Source organism: Ceraceosorus guamensis, assembly GCF_003144195.1.
Source record: "Ceraceosorus guamensis strain MCA 4658 unplaced genomic scaffold IE81scaffold_11, whole genome shotgun sequence".
NCBI lineage: Eukaryota > Fungi > Basidiomycota > Exobasidiomycetes > Ceraceosorales > Ceraceosoraceae > Ceraceosorus > Ceraceosorus guamensis.
In genome coordinates this window covers 242,227-263,962 of record NW_020290006.1, presented here as the reverse complement: position 1 = coordinate 263,962, position 21,736 = coordinate 242,227, and the positions used below count along the sequence as shown (strand labels likewise).

The following is a 21,736-nucleotide window of genomic DNA, read 5'->3' as shown; positions in this document are numbered from 1 at the left end:
GGTCGGTCAGATTGACTTGCCGCTTTCACGGAAGCGAATGGCGAAACAGGCAGCTCATCGAGAAGTTGAGTAAGATGAAGAGGTGGACGGTCGGTCGGAGCGCGCATGGTGCGAAATAGCACTGCGCACAATTTCTGGCGCTTCTGTGCCAGGATGAAGTAGCGTCACGTCGCAATGGGGCCATCGGCACATCTGAACCCTCGCCATACATTTGGGCGATAGAGGGAGACGGAGGGAGGGAAAGCGGGGGGGAGAGAATACTGGGCGTCAGCAGCGTGCAGTTTGAACGAGTGACTCCAGCATTGGTTCGATGCTGCTGCAACTTTTCCCACTCACAGCATCGTGAATGCTCTCGGGCCTGCCACCGTGCTGCATCGCGTGCTCGTGATCTAGATGCGTCCAGCCTCGCAAAGGGACGAACGTGCCAACGGGTCGATTGTGGGGTGGTAGAGTGAAGTGAAACTCTACCTGTTGTGTACAAAGGGCCGCGATGACGTCTTGTCAGCTTCAAAAAGGCTAGGCGAGACGAGGACTGCACTTTGGGAACGCACCGCAGGGCTACATGCATTCGTGCCAGCGTCGAAGGGAGGGATGGGTGCGAACAGGGGAATTTGGCAAAAGTCCAGTCATGGTCCTAATGAGCTCTCGAAGATGCGTCTTGACGATTCTACTCTGATCGCAGACACTTACATCTCTGGGTGAGAATGCACTGCAGGAGGCGCTGCTGGGACCGCTGCACGTGTAGGCCTCTGAGCAGGAGGCAAGTGCTCGAGGAGCTCGTGCAACCCGTCAAGTCCACTCGGCTCTCGCGTGAATGGCAAAGCGCGAGATGAAGGGGCGATAAGGCACAGGGAAAGGGCCAGGAGTGCGGCTGGTCTCCAGGATATGCACATCATTGGGATTCGCACCGTTTACCTGATCCAGCAATTCTCGCCGAGTCAAATCGGTCGACGCTGGCGGCGAGAAGGACAAGGCTGTTACTTGTGAAGGAGCAAAGGCGTGATGCGTACCGCTCAGACCAAACAAGAGGTTTTGGGGGGAAGGCCAGTCGAGGGTCGCAGCACAGGATTCCCTCGTCTTGCATTTGTACCAGCTGAGTGCCGTACTGGCTCTGCTGGTGGCATTCCCGCTTCGAGAAAGCGAGGGATGGAACGCGACACCACGACACCGCCACGCCCAACACGGGACCGAATGAACTTTGAAAGGGTTCGCGTGGCCTACCCACCTCACCGCCCGTGCTCTGCGCGACGCGTGAAGATCGCCTTTGGTGCTGATCCAAGCCAGCGGTAGGCGGTGCGGATGCATCTGAGCGAACCAAAAAAAAAAGAGGAAGAACATGGACTGCCGCCACAAGCAAGGCTGAGGAAATCTTTCACTGTTTTCGTTTCTGCCTAGCAAAGGCCGCAGGTTCAGCAGAGAACGAGAGAGTCAAACACGATTGCCCAAGCGAGATGTTATTCGATCAAAACAGCGTCATCATTCGGTGTCGAATCGGCAAGGTGTTGGCCGGCGCGCTTGTGGAGGGAGTGCAATGATCGATTGAATTCGGGAGGCACTGCACGCTATCGATGGCACCCAATGCGCCATCGCTGAGCTCCTTTCAATTTGCCACAGATGGGATGGACATCCAAGTCTGAGAAGACCAGTGAAGCACGCGCGCGAGCCAGTGCTCTAACACTGGAGTTGCTTGTGCGAGGCGTATCTCTTTGGAGCATCATTGGGTTTGCAAAAGTTTGATTTGCATGACGACGGGCTTGGTTTCCATCCACGGTCAACGAGAGACTGCACCAAGTGCCACTATCAGCAACCAGTCAAGCGCCGGTTGGGCGCAAGCTCCATTGATGTCTATGTAAAAGTATAGATCGCCACCGTCTCTTGTGTAGTGCCGTCGTCCGTGGTGCCTAAGGCTCTGCAATTTGTGGCGGCACGAGAAGACGCACGTAGAGGAAGAGGAGCGGAGCGAACTGACTCGATGCTGACGATTCGATCGAACGCAGTGGAAACCCAGCTTGCTGTCGACGCATTGGCGACGGTTCGGTGGCCGCCGTGTGTGGCGGAAGGGTCGCCGAAAGGACGCTCCGCAAGGTCTCGGTCGGTAGTCAAGCGGGCATCCATGGTCATTTCCCGCCCCTCCACATCCTGAGCAGGATTCTGTGCGTGGCCTTGGAGATGAGAGGTACTTGCTACACTGCTCCAGAGCTGCGGAAGCGTCATCGGTGTAGCGTGGCCGGGTCCATTCGTGGAGACAAACGGGCAGTCCGGTCTCAGGTGAGAATCAGAAGTGCTCGCAGTGTTCTCTGAGACCGTGTTTGGAGCGTCTTGCGATTCATTGAGTTTGCCACGCGATTGAGAGCGCAGCGTGACGACGTGTGCCATGTTCCGCAGCTTCGCAAGCGCTCCGCCTCCTCGACCAGAAGGTCCTGCTGCCGCCAAACGCTCCTTTTCGGCATCGCGTGCATGCTCCACAGATATGCTGGGCTGAGTGTGGGGTGTGCGCCGGTCACTCTCAGAACCGAACGCGCGTTGAGCTTCGGAGGGATCGAGCGTGCCTATCAATCGAGGTCCATGCTCAACGTCGAGATCGCCAGACTGGACGTCGCCATCCAGGTCGCCAACACTCCAAACGCTCAACGCTCCATCTGATCCGGCGCTGACACATCGACCTCCCTCGAGCGCCACGCTGCGAACACTTGTGGAGGACCACAGACGTGCTCGGTGAGCAAGAGACGGCGATCGGATGGTGGATCGAGATTCGCCCTGCTCTTGTCCCGGCCGGAAGACTTTGTACACATCCATGATATTGTCGCTGCGACCAACAACAATTAATCCGGTCTTTGTGTCGTGCGACATGGTTTCAGGCCGACTGGATGCCAAGCAACCTTCGCCGTGTTCAGCGTATCGAGCATCAACCGGTAATTTCGAATGCTGCGCCGCGTGCTCGTCTATCTGGGCGTGCTTGCGCTTTCGAAGACCTAGGAAAGCTGGTAGGCCGTTCCTGCCATCGTTCCATGGCAGCTTGGCAGCAGCCTTGGCGACCTTCGAGCATTTGCTGTTCATGAGAGGGTTGAAGAAGCTGCTTGTATTCATAAGACTGGCTGCTGGCGCGCCGGCCACTCGTGACTCGAAAGTGTTCCGAGCCGTATTCGAGGAGCCACTGGCTGCATCGTGTCTTGACGAGCCTCGCGAACTCGGCCAATTGCCAGGTCTGTGGAGTGCAATATCCACTTCTTGCAAACCAACGCTGAGGCGCTTGGGATACAGATGAGCAGTGTATGCGACCGACAGTCTGTACGTCACACTTTCTTTGTCTTGGCCTGACGTGACTGCACCATACGTAGATATCGACGAAAGAGGACTCAGGGTCAAGCAGGCTGGCCAGTGCGCTCCAAAAGCATCGAATCGCTTGATCAGCTGCATCTCCTGCTGAGTGCAGCCGTCAGGGGATGTATGCGCTTGGTCCTCCGACCAAATGTCGATGGTGAAGTCGTGTGTACAGGTTACCAGCAGTGGTCCTGCAAACGAGCACGCAGACACATCCTTGCCAACCTGGACACGTTGCTGCTCCGAGTATGAGATGCCTTCGCCATCCGCACCATCGATCCTGTACATCACTGCTACGCCATCCGAATAGACAACTGCAATTCGTTTCGGATCGGAACTGTCCACCTGCAGATCGTGGACGCCAATCTGCCCTGCAGTGGTTGGCATTCCCGACGATGTGAGAGCCGGTCTAGGTGTATGTGTGCTGGCTTGGAGCACCCCTCGAACACGCCGTGCCGCTGCATCGCTTGTGGAATCCCAAACGTGGACTGGAGGGTACATTTGATCGACCCTCACCTCTCGCGCTCTTGAGGCCGTGAGGATGAATGTGGGCGTCGTCACTACCAGTGTCAGCGGTCGCGCTTGACTGCGACGAATGGGGGGCCGTGGATGCTCTTCGACACGCCTTGCCACATCAATCCGTTCGGTGTCCACCTCGGCCGCTGTTGTCGACCTGGAGGATGAGCCCGCGACACCAATGGCGTGCCTTTGAGGTGTCGCCCGGACCGCTGGAGGTGTGTGGAGGTTACTAACGCTGAACCTTCCCACTCTCCAGTTTCTCTCCGACAAGAAGGCTTTTCTCCAATCATGTCTTGGGCTGGCGCAGAATCCAGCTCCGCCTTCGTAAGACACGGGCAAAGAACTGCGGTCGGATACCAACCGTTCATCCGGTGGATGTAACAGCGTCGGTCCGGCGCTGAACACAGCCGAGTAGAGGGCTTTCCATAGCAGAGCATCTCCAGCAATGCCCCAGTGGCGTCGATTAGAAGCTCCAAATTTCGTTAAGCTGGCGGCGTCGAGGTAGTGGAGGATCCGAAGAAGTAGCTCGTCTGACAGATGGTCTATCGGGGCGCCACATGAGTGGACACTATTGGATGGTGCCGCTGATTGAGCTTGAGAGGGTGAAGGTGAGGGTGTGTGCACCGCTCGCCTCTTCCGCGGATGCTCGTGAATCATTCTGGCTGCGCTGGGAACTCTAGATTGTGGCATCCAGTGAAGCTGCCTCTCTACAGCACCACAATGCGAATGCTAGCGATGTGGGTCCTGATCATAGACTGGTGCGACTCGTACAGAGAAGACCTCGCAGCTCTCCAATCCCCTCTGAATCGCGCCACAGAGACGCCCAAGCCGAGCGCTTGACAGGACAGCGTTGCGGGGGCAGCTCTAGGCTTGAAGCTGAGTGGCAAGCTCGTAGGTCAGTACGGGTAGGTGAGAAGCTGGAGGAAACGTCGATGGATGCACGCGAATACTTCTCGGCAGAAATTAAAGTCGTGAGTCTTGAGTCATCAGGAGCCTAGTTTGAGTCAAGAGTGGTACTCGTGACTCCCTTTCGCTACCTCACGACCTTGACTGATGTGCTGATTCAAATTCACTTTCGACTCTCGATCTTGAATCAGAATTTGAATGTAAATTGCAAGATTCTGATTATTGATTGGTGCTGGGGCTGTTATCACAGTCACGTGTTCTGTTCTCGATTCAAATTCTTGATTCATGACGGTTCAAGAGTTGATTTGACATCGATGTGCCCGTTTGAGGTGTGGTTGCTTTGAGCCTGCGTTGAGTCACTCAATCAAGAATCAGAAATCTTGAATCTGAATCAAGAATGTTGAATCGAAGGGAAATTCTTAACTCATATCAGACCTGTTGACCAATCAAGAATATAATCACATTGTGATTGCCGCACCGACATACAAAGTCTTGAGTGTGCTTTAGTGGTGAAACACCGGTATCGATGTTCAACTTTGAATTTGAAAACACCACACGCGCCTGTTAATTCAAGATTGGCCTATCTGTGCACGCGCTCGCACGCATGCTTGTCTCTCACGATCGTCCGGCGCTGCTGGTGCAAGCGCATGGCGTGTGATCCACACATGAATTTCTGGAGCTAAGTCGTCAAGCAGCAAGGAGGCACCACCCACTCAGACTCTTGACTTGACTACAACGACCCGACGTGCGGTGCAAGATCCACATTGCTCCATGCCCCACATCTCAGAGACCATCTCATCGTCGCAAAGGTCCTGAAGACGAAGCGTGACAAGTAGGAAAAAGGGGACGCAAGTGTCCGCTCTCAGAAGCTCCCACCGTCCTCCCAATGCTTGACAGCCACAGCTCCTCAACACCAAATTCCTTATCGTAACGAGTCGCGGGCTCCATCCTCCTTGCTCGGCATGAGTAGCGCAAGTCCCATCTCAGAAGAGCCGATCAGTCAGTCGCCGCTCTCAAGCCCCTCGCAGGATGCTGCTGATGATGCTTCTGTAGGCGGATCACCTGCAACCGTGCCAGGGGGCCTGCAAGCTAGTGCCGCCTCGCCCAGCACAACTGCACAAGATCTCAGCTATGGCGTATCGCAGAGCCCGACAGAAGGGGACATGCCTTTTGCAGATATGGAACGTTCCAGCAGTGTCAAACAGCCGTCTCACTGCTCGAGTGGAGCGCCGAGTCATCGATTGGGCAGCGAACAGCCGGAAAGGAACAGAGTGCCGTATGCCCACAACAGATCGTACTCTGCCATTTCGACCTCCTCTTCACTCGGAGTGCCTTCCACTTCAGCATCTGGAAATTCACTCGATCGAAGCGAGTCGTCGAGCAGCTTAGTGGGTCAGGATGATTCGCGCAGAGCATCACAGTCTCCTCGCCCACGTATGGGGCACTCTAGAAGTGGCAGTAGGAATGCAAGCCACGAGTACAAGGAAACCTTGGATGCTAAGAGCCAAATGATGGCGGTAAGTATGCTACTTTTTTGCCCTCGTCACAATCGTCTCCAGATCGGCTCATTTTGCTTTGTGGATGTCACTGCCTACAGGACGGGTCGCGCATCATCAATCAGTATCGACTCAAGGAAGTGATAGGACAAGGCGCTTATGGTGTGGTATACAGGGCAACGCTGCTACACGATGACAGCGTCGAATTTGTGAGAGACGCGTGCATGTCATAGCGCCTACTGGTCCTCACACCTCGATCGTCCTCGCACGCAGGCTGTCAAAGAGTTCGGAAAGACGAGGTTGCGCAAGAACAATAGGAGCAATGCATTCCGACGGAGTCGGGGACGGGGTGCAGGACCTGGTGCTGCGGTCAGGGGCAGAGGCTTTGGTCTTGGAATGACGCCGCGACGTCAAGGCATTGAGGAAAGCAACCAGGGAGAGGGAGAGCAGTCGTCTCCAGCCCCGGACGATCCTCTGGCACTGATTCGACACGAAGTCGCGATTCTCAAAAAGCTGAGCCATGAGCACGTTGTGCAGCTCTATGAAGTGCTTGATGACCCCTCCAAAGATGGCCTCTACATGGTCTTCGAGAACTGCCCGTGCGTATCCGCAAACACGGTTAAAGACGTGAAAGCGAGAACTGACCTATGGATCTCTCGCGCAGTGACGGACCTGTGATCAATGTCAAACTTCACGAATCGGTGGAGCCGCTGTCGGAAGGGATGGCCCGGGACTACTTCCAACAGATAATACTGGGCATCGAGTGAGTCATCTACAGGCTGGTCCAAGCTACCGCCCCTTCCTCAGCATCTGACACTTCACGGTGTCCTGCACGAAGATACTTGCATTGCAATGAAATTGTCCATCGCGATGTGAGCATAGAATAAGAAAGTCGTCCCCCTCAGAGCCGAGCAAAGCTGATGCGAGTTCTGGCCTTCATCCGGCAGATCAAGCCCGATAACATTCTGCTCACCGACAACAAGCGGACATGCAAAATTGTTGATTTTGGTGTCTCAGAGATGTTCTTTCGACCGGGCGATGACACTTTAAGGAAGAGTGCAGGAAGCCCGGCATTCATGAGTCCAGAATTGTGCACAGCAGGACACGGCGACTTTCATGGGCGGGCGGATGACATCTGGTCGACGGGCGTCACTCTATACTGCATGGTCGTTGGCAGGCTCCCTTTCGACAAAAGCCAGTTCTTTGAGCTCTACGAGTCAATAAAGAACGATGAGTGAGTGTTCTAGCTTCCTGTGCACGCCTATTAAGCTTCGCTCACAACACTTCTTTCAGACCCGAATACCCAACTCATCTCTCCGCAACGCTGGTCGACGTTCTTCAACGGCTTTTCAAAAAGGATCCGGCAAAACGCATTACCATCGCTGAACTTCGTGAAAATGACTGGGTCACAGACGGTGGTAGAATGCCGATGGTTTCGCAAGACGTCAACTTGGAACAGGTTGTAATCGAAGTCACCAAGGAGGAAATCGACTGCGCCATCAATCGCATCGCGAGCATTTTGTGAGTCCCAATTCCTCCCTGTATCCAAGCTTGTGCAATGCTCATTCTCGCTGCCTCTGTTTCGCGATCGCAGCACCATCGCACGCGCTGTTCAGCGATTCAAGAGGGGCTCGTCAAGTCGCCGGAACGCGTCACAATCGCAGGGTAGCGAAGACTTGTCCAGAGAAGATGCCAACCCGGCAATTGAAATACCTCAAGTCTCTTCGCCGCCGCAGATGCCTCCTGGTACCGAAGAGAAGCCCAATGTGGCTGAAAGCAGAGTCTCGGCGAAGGCGAAACAAGCGCAAGGACCCCAAGAGTCAAGCACCCCATCGGCATCTTCGGAGCGACGACCGCAAAACGTCATCAGGCTGAACAGCATCACTTCCACCGTGTCTGCCGGGACCGGCAAAGACGGAGGTTCAGAAGATGGCGGCAACCCGTCATCTGCTGCTACCACCCCCATGTCACCTGCCGGCGGCTCGACCTCGGGCAGCTTGGGTCATCGAAGGAACTTCTCCCTCGAAGATCCATCATGCAAGATACCGGGCTACTTTCCGGACACGTCTTCGAGCGATGCAGGTGTTGTGGCGGAGAAGCACTTTCAGAAGCAGTCCCAGCCTGCAGGCGACCTCAGACAAGCAGTTGAGGACTTGGACACGCAGGTCAAAGACACGCACATCGCTTCAGAACCCACACCGCGACCAGCCAATTCGCAAACATCGAAAGGGTCCGAGAATACCGTCTCACCACAATTGTTCGATGAGCCCGAATCAGAGGGCGATGACGACAAGTCGAGCACCTCTGCAGCGCGGCCGAGCTATCACTCGAAGAGGGACAGACCACATCCAAGGTCCATTCCAACAACTCAGGCTGAGACGCGTCAATCGGTGGAGCGCCCAAAAATGCCGAGCAAACTCTTTTCTGGCCCCGTTGCCGAGTCTCCAATGACGGAAGATGCTCTCCCTCCACCACCCGGTGCCAGCGATTTCTTTAAACTTAATAGTGCCAGACCAGCCGAGGAGCAGGATCCATCTGAGGCGTCATAAAACACTGCGTCATCAACGACCCTAGACGACGGCGAAGCGGTGCTGGACGCCGTGCTTGCAAGACATCATGACGGTCGATACTGGGCCATGTCTTACTGTATCTTACTAGCGATTCGATCTCACAACACCTCGTGCCACAATGCTGTGCTTCTCCGACGACTCGATGATATGCATTACGAGCCCAGAAATCGACGCACATACTACCAAGAGAGTCAAAGTCAGGGAATGCCCAAAAGCGCCTTGAGATTCTTGATGAGCTTCTTTTGGTCAGTGGACACCTGCTCCCAAAAGTGGTCCTTGAGAGCGTCGATGGAATTCCGAGAGATGAGGGAATACACCTCGTCCTGAGCGTCCGGCGGATCCGAGATGGTGCATCGGTCAGTCGAACATTCAAAGCGACAGCAGAAACTTCCAGACTTCTGCTCACCTTTTCGTCAAAGTGCCTTCCGAAGATTTTGCTCTGATCGTTGAGGCCCGCCTCGATGCGGACTGCCACACCAGCACCTTGTTCCTTTCTCGTCACATGATCCTTGGGCTTCTTGTTGATCTCGAGCGAAGTCACTCTTCCCAACGTGACAACTTCCTTCTTCTTCGTGTCCGCGTGCGTCTTGACGACGCAAAGCGGCGTCCCAACTCTCAGATCGCCGTCCAATATTTCGCAGCCCAGAATGATTGGTTCCCTCTTTGCGAAAGCGGCCAAGATTTTGAGTCTGCAAGGCCAGACGGCCGTGCCAGCAGCAGCTTTTTGACGATCCGCCACGACTTGGTCCGCAAAGACTTTGTAGTCATCGACGAGGTTGTAGATGGTCATTCGGGAGAATACTCGCACGCCAATCTCAGCTGCGAGCGCTTCGGCCTCTTTGTGAACTTCCACGTCGAAGCACAGCAGCGCTGCGTACTCGGTGTGACCCTTGTCCAGCATGATCGAAGCTCGTCGGACGCTGCCCTTGAAGACCGGTCCGATTTCGATACCGCTGACAGGGATGTTCTGCGTCTTTAAAAATTCTAAAAGGGCTTCCAGAGATCCCAGAGTGGAAGCCTGTACGCAAACACCTTTTCCAGATGTGCTGATCCATTTTTGCAGGTCTTGCAGGTCCGCCATGACGTCGTCCTTGAGCTCTTCCTCGTCATCATCCTCCCCACAGACCAGCAGCCTAGAACCACTGATGGCCTTTTCGAGACCTGGACCTGAAATCTTGACACCTAGCGCGGCCTTGACTTCCTTGTGGTGCACATACGCACCTTTGACTCTCATCTCCTTGAGAGGCTCAGGTGTCAAGAGGGCACGAACATAGGTGACAATCGGACCACCAAGACCGCAAAGAACGATCTTGTCTCCTTCCCTCAGTACACCGTTGGACAGAATGACGTCGATGGTGGTGCCGAGTCCCTCGATGATCTTGACTTCAAGGACCGTGCAGGCGAGCTCGGAGAGATACATGAGCGAAGCAGCCATGCGTTCTTGCGTGAGCTGGACAAGGAGGCGAAGCATGTCGGGAATACCCTCTCCAGTGTGTGCAGACGTGGGGACCAAGCTGACATTCTTTGAGAAATTCTTGTTCTCGTAGTAAGGCACAGCGTTGAATCCTTGCTCGGCGAACGCGACCATGGTCGCTTTCAACCTGGTGTCAAACTCGTTCTGCGTAGCTTTGTTCTGCTTCGACAGACTGTCTTGGAATCCGTTGTTGGGCGTAGCGTTCCAACCGTACAGACGGTCCACCTTGTTTAGCGCGACGATGAAAGGTGTCCTCTTGTCCTTCAGCAATCGCATAGACTCCAATGTCTGCTGCTCAAGACCGTGCATGATATCCACGACGAGCACAGCAATGTTGCAAAGGGAGCTACCTCGGGTTCGCAGATTGGTAAAAGACTCGTGGCCCGGCGTGTCGATGACAAGTAACCCGGGTGTCTTGAAGACCTGTGTGTCATCGGGATCAATTGGTCTGATCTTCTCTTTGAGCACGTCCACGGGGAAGTAAGTGGCACCAATTTGCTGAGTAATACCGCCCGCTTCTCCGCCCTGGACGTTTGTTTGTCTGATCTTGTCTAGCAACTTCGTCTTGCCTGTGTCTACATGACCAAGAATGCAGCAGATAGGGCTTCTGAGGTTGTCCCTGCTCTGTTCTGCCAGGGCCTGAGCTTTTCTCGCATCTCTGCGCTGCTCCTGTTCCGCTTTCTTTTGCGCAGCTTGTCTCTGCACAGCTGTCAACCCGTCGTCACTGGAGTCGTCCGAGTCGTCGTCCGAGTCGTCAGAGTCGTCATCCTCATCCGAGTCGTCTTCACCGGAGCTCTCGGCAATGCCAGCATCATCTTTGCCCTTGTTCTCGCGATCAGCAGCCTTCTTGGCTGCAAGTGCAGACGCTGCGGTTTTGGATGCAGCTTCCCGAGCGGCTTGCGCAGCAGCGCGAGCTCCCTCAGCAGCGCTGCGCTCCGCAACAGCAGGCCCACCTTTGGCAGAGCCATTGGCTTTGATAGCAGGTGCTGACACGAACAAGTCACCTCCGCGTCAGCTGTCATGGCCCGAGGATGCCTCGCAGCCCCAGCGTCTACTTACATGGCTTTGCAACTCCCTTACCCTTTTCGCCTGCCTTGCTGAGCTCCGCCTTCGCCTCTGCCTCCTTCTCTTGTTCATCTTCGCTCTCGGCGTCCCAATCATCCTTAACATCGCTGTTTGCGTCCCAGTCATCCTTGACGTCTTCTGCAGGTGAAGTTGCGGCCTCGGTGGCAGGAGGCTCGGGCTCCGCAGCCTTGACGGGCTCAGGCTCGGGTTCGGGGCCACGTGTGGCCTGCTGTTCTTGCTCGGCAGGGCTGGGCTGGGCATTCTGCGTAGGAGCGAGCTTATTTGGTGGTCCGGAAGGTCCCTTCTTCTTTTTCCTGCTGTCGACTGCTTTCGACTTTCTCTGCTGTTGCGAGGTTTCTGCGCTCGCAGCATCATCCTTTTCGCGATCTTCCAATCCGTCCACTTTGATCTGCCCACTTTTGATCATGGCCTGCATGCGAGCCTCTGCCGCCGCCTTTTCGGCCTTTTGCTTCGGGGTCAAGAATTTGCCTTCTTTCTTGAGCTGCTCCTTCTTCAATCTCTCGCGCTCCTTCTTGGCCAGACGCTCAGCCTCTTTGCGTTCAGCTTCCTCCTTCTCCAGCCTTTCGGCTTCTTCCTCAGCTTTCCTCGCAGCTTCTTCCGCCGCTCTGAGGGGACAGTCGCAGGATTCCCACCCATATTAGCCAAGTGAAGACCAGTCCTCTCGACGTTGCCCCACATCACTCACCTAGCTTCTTCCTCTGCCTTCTTCTGTGCGGCTACACGGGCCTGAAGAGCTGCCAGCGCCGCGGAGGGCTTCTTCTTGCCTTGCGCAGCCGTTTGAGTCGTGGGCGTTGCAGCAGGCACTTGCTCGGTCACCTGTAGATCGAGAGACCCCTCGTCAGCGACATCCACCTGCGAGTACCGCTTCGCATTCACTCACTGCGCCTTTATCGCCACCCTTCTTCTTTTTCTCTGTCAGAGCACACATGGCGAAGGAAAGGACAGCATCAGCAACACGTTGCATCAAGCATCTTCAAATTAGCGCTCCACTGACTGTTCTTCGAAGCTGATGAAGCCGCTTCGGGTTCCTCTGCAGCGTCTACAGCAGCTTCATCATCGTCCACCTTTGACTCGGGCTGATTCGACTGTTTCGCAGCAGCCTCTGCCTTCTTCTTTGCCTGTCACGATCAAGGAAGAGCGTCGGAGATGGTCAGCACACATGCGCGCATGTGTCTCTGCGCTTTGTGCTACTCGTCCTCACCTTTTCTCTCTCCTTTTTGAGCTTCTCTTTCTCTTTCTTGGACAGTATCCTGCCGGGCTGCTCCTCTTCTGCGCCAGCAGGTGTTGCAGTGCCGGAGTCTTTGCCTTCGTCATCCTCCTTAGCGGCGATACCGCCCTTCTTGCCCTTCTTTGACTTAGTGGTGTCTGGAAATTCGCTGTCGATGGAGCAAAATGGTATGCACAGTGAGTCTGCCTTCTCAGGCCGGAGAGCAGCAGCAGCAACAAGAGACTCACTCTGCAGCATCCCCAGCTTCGGGGGCCTTGTCGATGTCCATAGCATCGGCATCACCCTTGTTATCCTTCACCGCGTTACCCGACACATCTTCACCCAACTGGTCCCATATGTCGTCGTCGTCCTGCTGCTTTTTTTTGCTCTTCTTGTCCTTTTTGCCGCCTCCTTTCTTAGCGTTAGCAGCGCTCTTTTTCACCTGAGCCATCAAGCCTCCTCCGTAGTCGTCCTCATCATCTCCGCCTATGTTTGCGTTTCCATTCGCAGAGGATTTGGGCTCTTCCTCTTCCACCTCTTCGGGACCATCGTCGATCGTCATCGCTGCGAAAGCATTTTTGCGCTGAGGAGCTGGTGCTTCGTCGCCCGAGATGTCAGCTGGAGGACCATCTGCAAAGAAGTCGTCGTCCCCTCCTCCTCCGCCCTTCTTGCCACCTTTCTTCTTCCCCATCTTCACTCGTAGTGTGCGAGAGCGATCCTTGGAAAGGCGTCAAGGATGTGGCAAAAACCGAGTGATGAATTCGATTCCCGATCTTTCTCTTCCGTCCGACGATTGCGCGTCTTTTCGAGACGCCAATGAAGTCTGAAGAAGCCGCCACAATATACAAGGGTATGAATACCAGAGTGAGGATCAACGAGAGTAGTCTAATGCGGACGATCACAGTCAAAGTCGTGAATCGATCAGACCCCTACTTGCTCATTCATCCCCAATCTTGGCTCTTGAGTCTGATGAGTGCAAGAGGCAGTAACCCTCTCTGCATGGGCGCAAAGCTCCCTTACACAGCAGCAAATCGAGAGTCACGTGAATGCCAGATCGCCGGCGCCGACCCTGGTTTCCTTTCGTGCGAGAGGATTGGCGCGAGTGGTGCTACATGGGCGTCGCGCACGATGACGAAAGGCACGCGTGGGTATAGCATCCGTGACCGTTATTCTAGCGCTGATCGCTTGACTTCATGTGGCCCAGAAGCATCATCCGAAAATGCCACATATGTCCTCATCAGAAATTTTGGCAGCAATCGTGAATGGGGCAGCCTTTACATCGCGATGCTATTGGCGATTGTGATTCATTTGATCGAAGCTTCAAATCGTGGCTTGCTAAGCGTTGCGCGCGTACGCGCGCTCATCAAGACTCAAACCTCGCCATTCGCGCAATTTGGCCTCCACGGCATGCACGCATGCAGCGACGCAAAGCGCGCGGGGCCAGACCCCTCGATCGTAGCTCTGACGAGGCACTTTCTTTATTTATTGTCCTCTGCGCATGACGCGCGGGCAGCAGCGTATGGCTTGATTGCGGTGCAACTCGTGACTCGCGATTTGCGATCTCATGATCGAGGTGATGTGCATGCGAACGCTGAACATGCAGGTCAGGAGGCGATGCCGCCGCGTCACATCGGATTCAGATCCGCACACACCTACAAGTACATCCAGCAGCAGCAGCTATAGATGCAACCCCACTCGATCATCCCTCTGACTCACACTCCATCATCTTCAGTCCACATTGCGATTGCAGCGCTTCACGGACATTTGTCTCACTCCATAGTTTGTTTGACCTTCTTCACAACCACCATCATCCCCTTCTATTCGACCCGCGGACTCGAGACTCTCTTCTTGCGCAGTAGGAATCTACACAACGCCACCCAGGTTGTTTGGCTCAGCCTCTATCAAGATGCACCTTCCAAGTTTCGTCGTGCCTTCGGCTCTTGCCGCACTCTCGGTCAACATAGCCGTGCAAGCCGCTCCAGCTCCTCAACTGGTGCCCTCCTCCCTCAGCTCGGTCCTCTCCGGTTCCTCTCAACGTGTGTTCGGTCTTTCTTCTCCTCTCCCCGTGGACGAATCCGAGTCCACAAAGGCACCTACAGACTTTGTTGATGTTTTGCTTTCCGAAGCTTCGATGGCTGTGGAGGAGGAGGCTCAAGTGGGAAAACAGGATGGACCCTCGCCTGGTGGTTGGGTATGGAAATCTTGCGGAGAAGAGACGGATGCGGTGGAGGTCAAGAGCATCGAGGTCACACCCGATCCTCCCAAGCCGGGTCAGAACCTCACCGTCACTGCTAGCGGTATCGTCAAGAGTCGCATCGAGGTGAGTAGTGGGAAGATATGTACTATGAGCGAAGGGCACTCCGGCGCACTTGCGCATGTGGATAGACATCGGAACTTCGCTGTCGTGGGGGAAGGTGCTTGCCGTCTTGTTGCTCAGTCTCTTGGACGCGCAAGACAGACTCCATCACTCTACCACCTGCGACTCTTTCAGTTCACTGCATGCTTACTCGTCTATGGCTCTGATGCCATCCATGTCCACAGGCAGGCACCTATGCTGATGTAGTGGTCAAGCTGGGTCTGATCAAGCTCCTCACTCGTCGTTTTGATGTATGCGAAGAGGCCAAGAAGAACGATGCAGAGGTGCAATGTCCAGTGGAAGCTGGAGAGTACAAGATCACTCAGACCGTCGCCTTGCCCAGAGAGATCCCGCCTGGTGAGTCTTTCCGGCTGGGGCGGAGTGTTCTCGAGATTGTTCGAGCAGGCTACATGACTGACAAACCACTCGTGACTGGGGCCACGTCGACATCGCAGCCAAGTTTAATGTGCACGTGAACGGAGCTACTCAGGATGAGCAGAATCTTCTGTGCTTGGATCTTAGCGTGAGTGTCTCGCTGGCACCTGCCTGTAGGCTGGGGCGTTAAAACATCTCCCCTCACCCTTCGCTTGCCCATTCAATCGCTCACTTTGCAGATCGACTTCATGAACCGAAGACGATTCGCTTGAGCACGTCGCATCGACGAATGATGGTCACGCGCCTTGGGGCGCCCGCTCGGTCCCTAAGCGTCGTAGCTGAGGGTCTTCATGCAAGCAGATCCTGACATTCGTGATTGTCATTGAGATGTCGAAGGACGCATGGCTATGAGCAAATTCTCTCTTCCTCGTGTGCATGATAGCGGCGCTCATTATGCTCCTTCGCAATGACATCAAGTAAGACACTCTGCTACACACGCGGATGCTTTGAATTTAGATCATGATTGATGTTTCCGGGCTGTACCAAACGTGTGGCATCTATCGACGGTGAGGTAGGAGCAAGTTCGCGAGTAGGTACAGTCCTGCTGGGCAAATCGGTCCGCGGAGGGCGCTTCCTTCGTCTTACTTCACCAGACCCGCATTGGACCTTTTGCAAGGCTCCGAATCGAACGTCGGTTTGCCTGGTCCATTATCGGGTCTACCGTCGATTGTGGCCACGTCAGGCAAAGCACCCTTTGCTCTGACCTCATCGCCAACACGTATCGTCTCTCCCAGCACCCTGATCAGATTCTCGCCCACCAATCCTCTGAGCTCGTTTCTGCTCCAACCTCTGCTGAACAGTTCAGCTACCAATTTGGGATAAGTAGACACGTCCTCCAAACCATCTGCGAACTTGAATCCGCCGTCGTAATCGCTTCCGATGCCCAATTTGGACCGACCAATCTTGGAGGCGATGTGATCGATGTGATCGGCCACTTTGGAAATGCCAGCGTTCCCTTCGGGTCCTACAAAGGGGTACAAGAATGCGACCATGACGATACCATCTTTGCCCGAGTCCCGTGCTTGATCCAGCAAGACATCCGGCACGTTTCGAATGTGATCATGAACGGCCCTGGCACCGCTGTGGGAAAAGAAGAATGGCGCTTTGGTGTGCTTGATCACATCCTTTGCCGTGTCGTCGGAAGTGTGAGATAGATCCGCCATCATTCCTAGCCTGTTGAGCTCATCTATGAGCCTGAAGCCGATCTTGCTGAGTCCTCCATGCAATGGCGGCAAAGCTTGTCCTGCTGTGGCTCCTGCCGAATCCGCAAATGCATTGTGGCATGTATGCGTGAGGGTCAAATACCTCGCACCTAGTCTGTGATACGTTCGCAAGGTGGAAAGACTATTGCCAAGACTATGTGCACCCTCGATCCCTATCAAGTGACTGATCTTGCCGCTCTTGAACGCCGATCGAAGCTCCTGAGGCGTCGTTACGACGGCTACATCATCGGGGTAGTACTCTGCCAAGGACCAGGTCAGATCGATTTGCTCCAGCGTGTCTCTGACTTGCCAAGTTGGCGCATTAAAGTCTTCCCTTTCGCCTTCGGGAATCTTGGTGCATGGCACGTAGCTTGGCGAACGCATCGATGGCAGAAGATGAAGAAGGATGGAAGACGTCAGCTGCTTCGTCTACGTAAAGTTCTTGGCGCAGAGCAGAAGCTAGGATGCACCGTCAGTGCAAGCTCCACTCACGCGATGCTGAAGAAGCCACCACTGCCGCCTTTACGAAGTCTTGGCAAATCTACAAAGCCCTGCAGCTCGCCCTTGTAGTCGACTTTGGGACTGGCCAAATCTCCACCGTAAATGTACCTGAACAATACGGGCAAGTCGACGTGTCCATCTATGAGCGGTGTAGTCTTGAGGATGGAATGCGCCACTGCTAGTGGCTATCATCGCGCGTGAACGTTAGATGGCGCGCAGTTGGCGAATCTCCCATCAGCCCGCTGCTGGCTATGCAAGCCAGGGCTTGTGAGGATGTGCTCAAGCACTCACGTCTGTTTGGAGGTACGAGCTGGCCCAGATGAGCGGCACCAGCGCTGCGGAAATGGCATTGCCAGAAGCGCTCGTAGCAGCACCGACCAGATCACTGAACAGTTTCATTTCGCCTCGATGCTCGCGGGCAAGCAATGTTTTGTGGACGAGAGAGCGGGAGGTAGGGGTGGGGGTTGTGTAGCCGGCATGAGGTTGATGATGGAAGAAGATGATCCCAATCACCACACTCATGAACGACGTTTCATGCCCCGTCGCATTTCGAATCACAATGTGAATGGAGCAGCATCACGATCGAATCACAAGTTGAACGCATGCCTCATGCCCGTCTGCAGGATGCTTCTCGTGCAGCTGACCATCGACATCCGTGAGCGAAGGGTGAGAGCATTGAATTCAGATTGGCAATCGCAGTCATTAGTGTCTGCTGAGTGCCAGTGCACGGACACCAGCATGCGGATCCCTCCACTTGATCCATGCTCGTCGCCCCGCCGTTCACCGGTACGCTGCAGTCAGAAGAGTGCGAGTACCGCCGGTACCTACACCATCAGCATGCGTGCAGTTGCGGCAGAGCAGTCACAGTCACGAAACAGCCAAACACCCGCAACTCGTGACTGTGACTGCTGATGGCCACTCCGCGCGCTTGACGCACCACTAGACTAGCGCGGTGTCGCTGATTCCGCTGCACTTCTATATAAGATCGCGACTAACGCGACTCACACTGCAGCGTGCAACGCGCCCCGGTGTTGACGCCAGCATGACACGATCGCGAAAATCGAATGGTCTGTCACCATCCAGACCACTCGCAAACCCCCAAATTTGACCGTTCACCATTCATAATGATGATCCCTGCAACGAGCCGTACGATTGCTCTCGACAAAGGCCAGCTCTTGTCGAGAAATCCGCTGCAGCTATGGGTAAGATCGGGCGAAACAAAGCTCCAGCAAAACAGTCAGTGAGACTTTCAAAAGACATGCTATCCGCGCGGGAGATACGAAAGCAGAACGGAGACAACATCATCAAATCGTTATTTCGTAGCGGGTGCAACCTCGATCCTTGCGCGCGCGTGTGTGTGTGTGTGGAGAAGAGGAGCAGAGATGGGAGACATGACGAAAGAAAAAGTCAAAGTTTGAAGGCATCTGCAAAGTGAAAATTCCACTTCACTACCTGCTCGGACACATTCGTGGATTGCCTTTCCTTCCTTTACAGCTCGTCACGAGCATGAGCGCTTGCGCTGCTAGCAGCAGCCGATGCTGCACTCGCAGCGCTCGACACGCTCACGCTAGCCACCTTTGCGTTCTGTTCGGCTTTTCCGTGGACATCCTGAACACCACCAAAGATGTTTCTAGCCGCTTCCTTGAGCGCTCCAAAGACGCCCTTGTGAGCCGCATGGTATCTAGCTCTCAACTCTCTCAACAGCCCCTCTCGAGTGACTGGCGTCTTTTCCGTGGAGAGTCCAGTGGAACGCAAGTAGCCCCTGATGCGCTTGTCCGACCAGGTGTAGTACTCGCGCGAAGTGTCCACCAGATCGTTGAAAGCTTTGTTGTCCGTCGCAAGAGCCAACAACTCGTCGCGCTTTGCCTCGTAATCAGACTTGATCACCCCTTGAGAGATGAGGAAGGATCTCAAGTCCGAGTCGCTCCAAAGGCCTGTCAGGCTATCTTGAGTGGCGGTGTAAGAGTCTCGAACCTTGCCAACCAGCTCATCCCGACGAGCTTCGTAGTCCGACTTGATCACGTTGTTGTCAATGAGGTACTGGCGGAGATCAGAATCCTTCCAAGAGTCAAAGATGGTCTCGGTGGGAGAGTAGTAAAAGTCCTTGGCGAGCGAGACGAGCTCATCGCGAGTCTGCTCAGCTGGCGTACGGATCAACCCTTGGTTCTGGGCCCATCGCTTGAGGTAGTCCGTCGAGAAAAGCTCGTAAGGCGCGTTGGTGGTGGCAAGGTATCCATCCTTGACGGTCTGGATCAATTCGTCACGACGCAGCTCAGCATGACTCTTGAGAACGCCCTTCTCGACGAGGAAGCTCTGCGAGGTAAGAAGAGTGCAGTAGCAAGTCGATCAGCGACGAGTCCGAGCACCTCAGACCGACTTTGCCTTTGCCTCGCCAACTCACTCTGATCTGAGAGTCATCCCACGAGTCGTAGATATACTGAGCACCGTTGTGCACGCCATCCTCAGCACCTTGGCTTGCTTGAGCTAGCAAGCTGGATGCGCTCTTGCTGACACCGCTAGCCGCGCTGGAGATCTCGTATGAAAGAGAGCTCGCGTCGGTAGGAACATTCTTGCTCATACGCGAAGCAGCCGACGAAGCTTCCTTCGATGCGCTCGAAGCGCTAGCAGAAGCCTGACCCGACGAACAGATGGATGAATCAGAAACAGAGAAGCCGAAGAAGATATCCATTGCAAGCTTGCTTCCACCTCTCACTCACCACAGACTGGTAGGAAGACGCCAGGTTGTAGATGCTGCTCGCTCCAGCTGCGGCAGCGGAGGATGCAGAGCCGGTGGCAGAGTAGGCGGAAGAAGCCAAGGAGCTCAAGTCCTGCTTTGCGAGCACAGCCAGCTGTTCGCGCGTGTTGCCGGGCGCAATCACGCCGCGCTCGAGCAGGTAAGAGCGGAGGCTGAAGAGTGAGAGGGCCAGCAGAGAGACGATCAATCATTCGGTAGGCATGAAACAAGGTCGCGAATCAGATGCGGGCAGGCAGCCGTTGTTCACGCGTTCGAAGCAACGTCGTCGACCCGCAGCTAATCAGCTAACCGTGTCCGATCGCTAGCTCCTACTCACTCGCTCTCGGTCCAGGTGTCGAAAGCCGCCTGGAACACGCGCTGTCCTCCCAAGGTGGCATCCTGGATCCAATCGGCACGGGCGACACCCGCGTTCTGCGGTGCTGAGCCGGCGAGCATCAGCGCCACAGCGGCAACAGTGATGAAACGTGTAGAGACCATCTTGAGTACTGTGATCTGTGTGGGTATGCGGATGTATGCGCTTGATCAACAGTGAAGGATACGTGACTCGTCAAAAGCTGAGCTGTTGCAAGTCGCGAAGGTGGTGGTTCAGAAGCGAAAGGCTGTTCTGCGGTCAGGCAACGCATTTGTGGATGTGAAATGTTGGTTGGCTGCTCTTAGACGAGCATAGCCGTGTTGCGTCTTCTAGCTTGGCGCAGAGATTCGGGTAGCGGCGGGCAGGCCTTGCACCTTTGTCGATGACGCACTTGCTTGCAAGACGCCCGCCCTCATGACACATCCTGTTGCGCACGATTCAGGCATTCATCCCACTCACGACTCACACTTACGGTATACGAGCTGCACCTTGGGCAAGAACGCTTGACAGCAGGGCGAGGAAAGAAATTGCGTGTGGCTGACTGGGTTGTTAGTAGCAGCTGAGCTCTGGACCCGACCCCCGCTGCCAGGCTTTAGGCTTGCATCATCGAACATGCTGCAAGCATCTATACGTCTAAGCGCGTGAGGTGATCTTCCAACTCTATCCGCCCGGGGATACGTATCCTTGAGCGCACGTTGACGTGTGTATTCACAGGTCAACGACTGACGCCGCAGCTGTCATGTGGGTACTCTTTTGCGCTTGGAGCTTCCCAAACGAGACGAGAGCATCGATCGAGGCTAGCATGCAGCTTTGATGGATGAGAGAACTCCATCATCAGAAGAGGCGCTGCTGCATGGAGCAAGAAGGCCGTGCAGCAGCAGCAGCATCGCGCCACAGCTGATGCAGCGCATGGCAGCAGCCCTCGTCAGGGTCTTCTCCAGACTGCTGTTGATGATGATGAGGAGGGCGGGTGTTGCTGAAGAGAAGCTTGCGCATCCGCCGCATACCCCACAACATCGAGCCGTGTCGAGACCGTGCGCATGACATCATTGCGCTGCGCATGCAGGGCCCATGCATCGACAGCGCAGGGACGATCATGCGCAGCCAGCAGTCTGCTGCAGCTAGAGGTGAGCTACGAGTCTTGAGTCTGAGTACCCCGCGGTTACATGTTCGCAATAATTCACCAGTCAATTCAAAATTCGTGATCGACTCAGGCTCGTATTTCACGATGTAAGCCAATTCTGGATTCACGATTCTTGATTGTGATGAGTCTGAGAAGCTTGGAAGAAGACGGTCATAAAAGGATGACATTCAAGTGATCGAATTTGTATTCCTCCCATTAGCAACGTTCTCCCTCTCCTCTCTGACTTGACCTGAGCCTTAGAGAAGCACGCTGGGAGCCAACAAGCCGCGGTTGGGCGGGGCGCAATGCCATACGGAAGATGTTGACTGTAGCGTAGAAGTCACGTGATTCGACTCGTGAACTAGCCGGCAGGTCGAATCTTGGACCACCAAGCAATCGTGACTCTTTGACTGATCATCGTGCTCGTCTAAGC

At 54.9% G+C, this 21,736-nt stretch overlaps 7 protein-coding genes across 7 annotated transcripts; 2 read left to right on the top strand and 5 right to left on the bottom strand.

Moving 5' to 3' along the window:
* Positions 1-623: 623 nt before the first annotated feature.
* IE81DRAFT_20393 (hypothetical protein) lies at positions 624-1,591 on the bottom strand. Its single transcript, XM_025510904.1, has one exon. It carries the CDS (start codon positions 1,336-1,338, stop codon positions 790-792), a length of 549 nt encoding a protein of 182 aa, XP_025371611.1. The 5' UTR covers positions 1,339-1,591; the 3' UTR covers positions 624-789.
* IE81DRAFT_321347 (hypothetical protein) lies at positions 1,459-4,885 on the bottom strand. Its single transcript, XM_025513312.1, has one exon. The coding sequence runs from the start codon at positions 4,495-4,497 to the stop codon at positions 1,846-1,848; it is 2,652 nt and encodes an 883-aa protein (XP_025371610.1). The 5' UTR covers positions 4,498-4,885; the 3' UTR covers positions 1,459-1,845.
* An 823-nt stretch (positions 4,886-5,708) lies between these two features.
* Positions 5,709-8,791, top strand: IE81DRAFT_345678 (kinase-like protein; the record flags this gene model as incomplete). The annotated part of the gene is made up of 8 exons (XM_025515947.1): positions 5,709-6,263; positions 6,344-6,451; positions 6,516-6,841; positions 6,907-7,005; positions 7,081-7,114; positions 7,190-7,476; positions 7,536-7,763; positions 7,837-8,791. The coding sequence occupies 8 exons, from the start codon at positions 5,709-5,711 to the stop codon at positions 8,789-8,791; spliced, it is 2,592 nt and encodes an 863-aa protein (XP_025371609.1).
* Positions 8,792-8,942: 151 nt separating this feature from the next.
* Positions 8,943-13,695, bottom strand: IE81DRAFT_321345 (hypothetical protein). Its single transcript, XM_025513311.1, has 8 exons — positions 12,828-13,695; positions 12,574-12,748; positions 12,367-12,490; positions 12,253-12,284; positions 12,058-12,188; positions 11,346-11,977; positions 9,219-11,272; positions 8,943-9,135 (listed from the first exon to the last, which is right to left on the bottom strand). Exons 1-8 carry the CDS (start codon positions 13,268-13,270, stop codon positions 9,010-9,012), a joined length of 3,717 nt encoding a protein of 1,238 aa, XP_025371608.1. The 5' UTR covers positions 13,271-13,695; the 3' UTR covers positions 8,943-9,009.
* Positions 13,696-14,752: 1,057 nt separating this feature from the next.
* On the top strand, positions 14,753-15,461 carry IE81DRAFT_272865 (hypothetical protein; the record flags this gene model as incomplete). The annotated part of the gene is made up of 3 exons (XM_025511425.1): positions 14,753-14,899; positions 15,121-15,292; positions 15,391-15,461. Coding segments are annotated over 3 exons (390 nt in total), but the record flags the coding sequence as incomplete, so codon positions are not given.
* Positions 15,462-15,813: 352 nt separating this feature from the next.
* Positions 15,814-17,696, bottom strand: IE81DRAFT_321343 (hypothetical protein). Its single transcript, XM_025513310.1, has 3 exons — positions 17,365-17,696; positions 17,065-17,258; positions 15,814-16,942 (listed from the first exon to the last, which is right to left on the bottom strand). Exons 1-3 carry the CDS (start codon positions 17,593-17,595, stop codon positions 15,952-15,954), a joined length of 1,416 nt encoding a protein of 471 aa, XP_025371606.1. The 5' UTR covers positions 17,596-17,696; the 3' UTR covers positions 15,814-15,951.
* Positions 17,697-18,561: 865 nt separating this feature from the next.
* Positions 18,562-20,305, bottom strand: IE81DRAFT_345674 (hypothetical protein; the record flags this gene model as incomplete). Its single annotated transcript, XM_025515946.1, has 4 exons — positions 18,562-19,386; positions 19,475-19,705; positions 19,791-19,980; positions 20,145-20,305. The coding sequence occupies 4 exons, from the start codon at positions 20,303-20,305 to the stop codon at positions 18,562-18,564; spliced, it is 1,407 nt and encodes a 468-aa protein (XP_025371605.1).
* Positions 20,306-21,736: the final 1,431 nt, after the last annotated feature.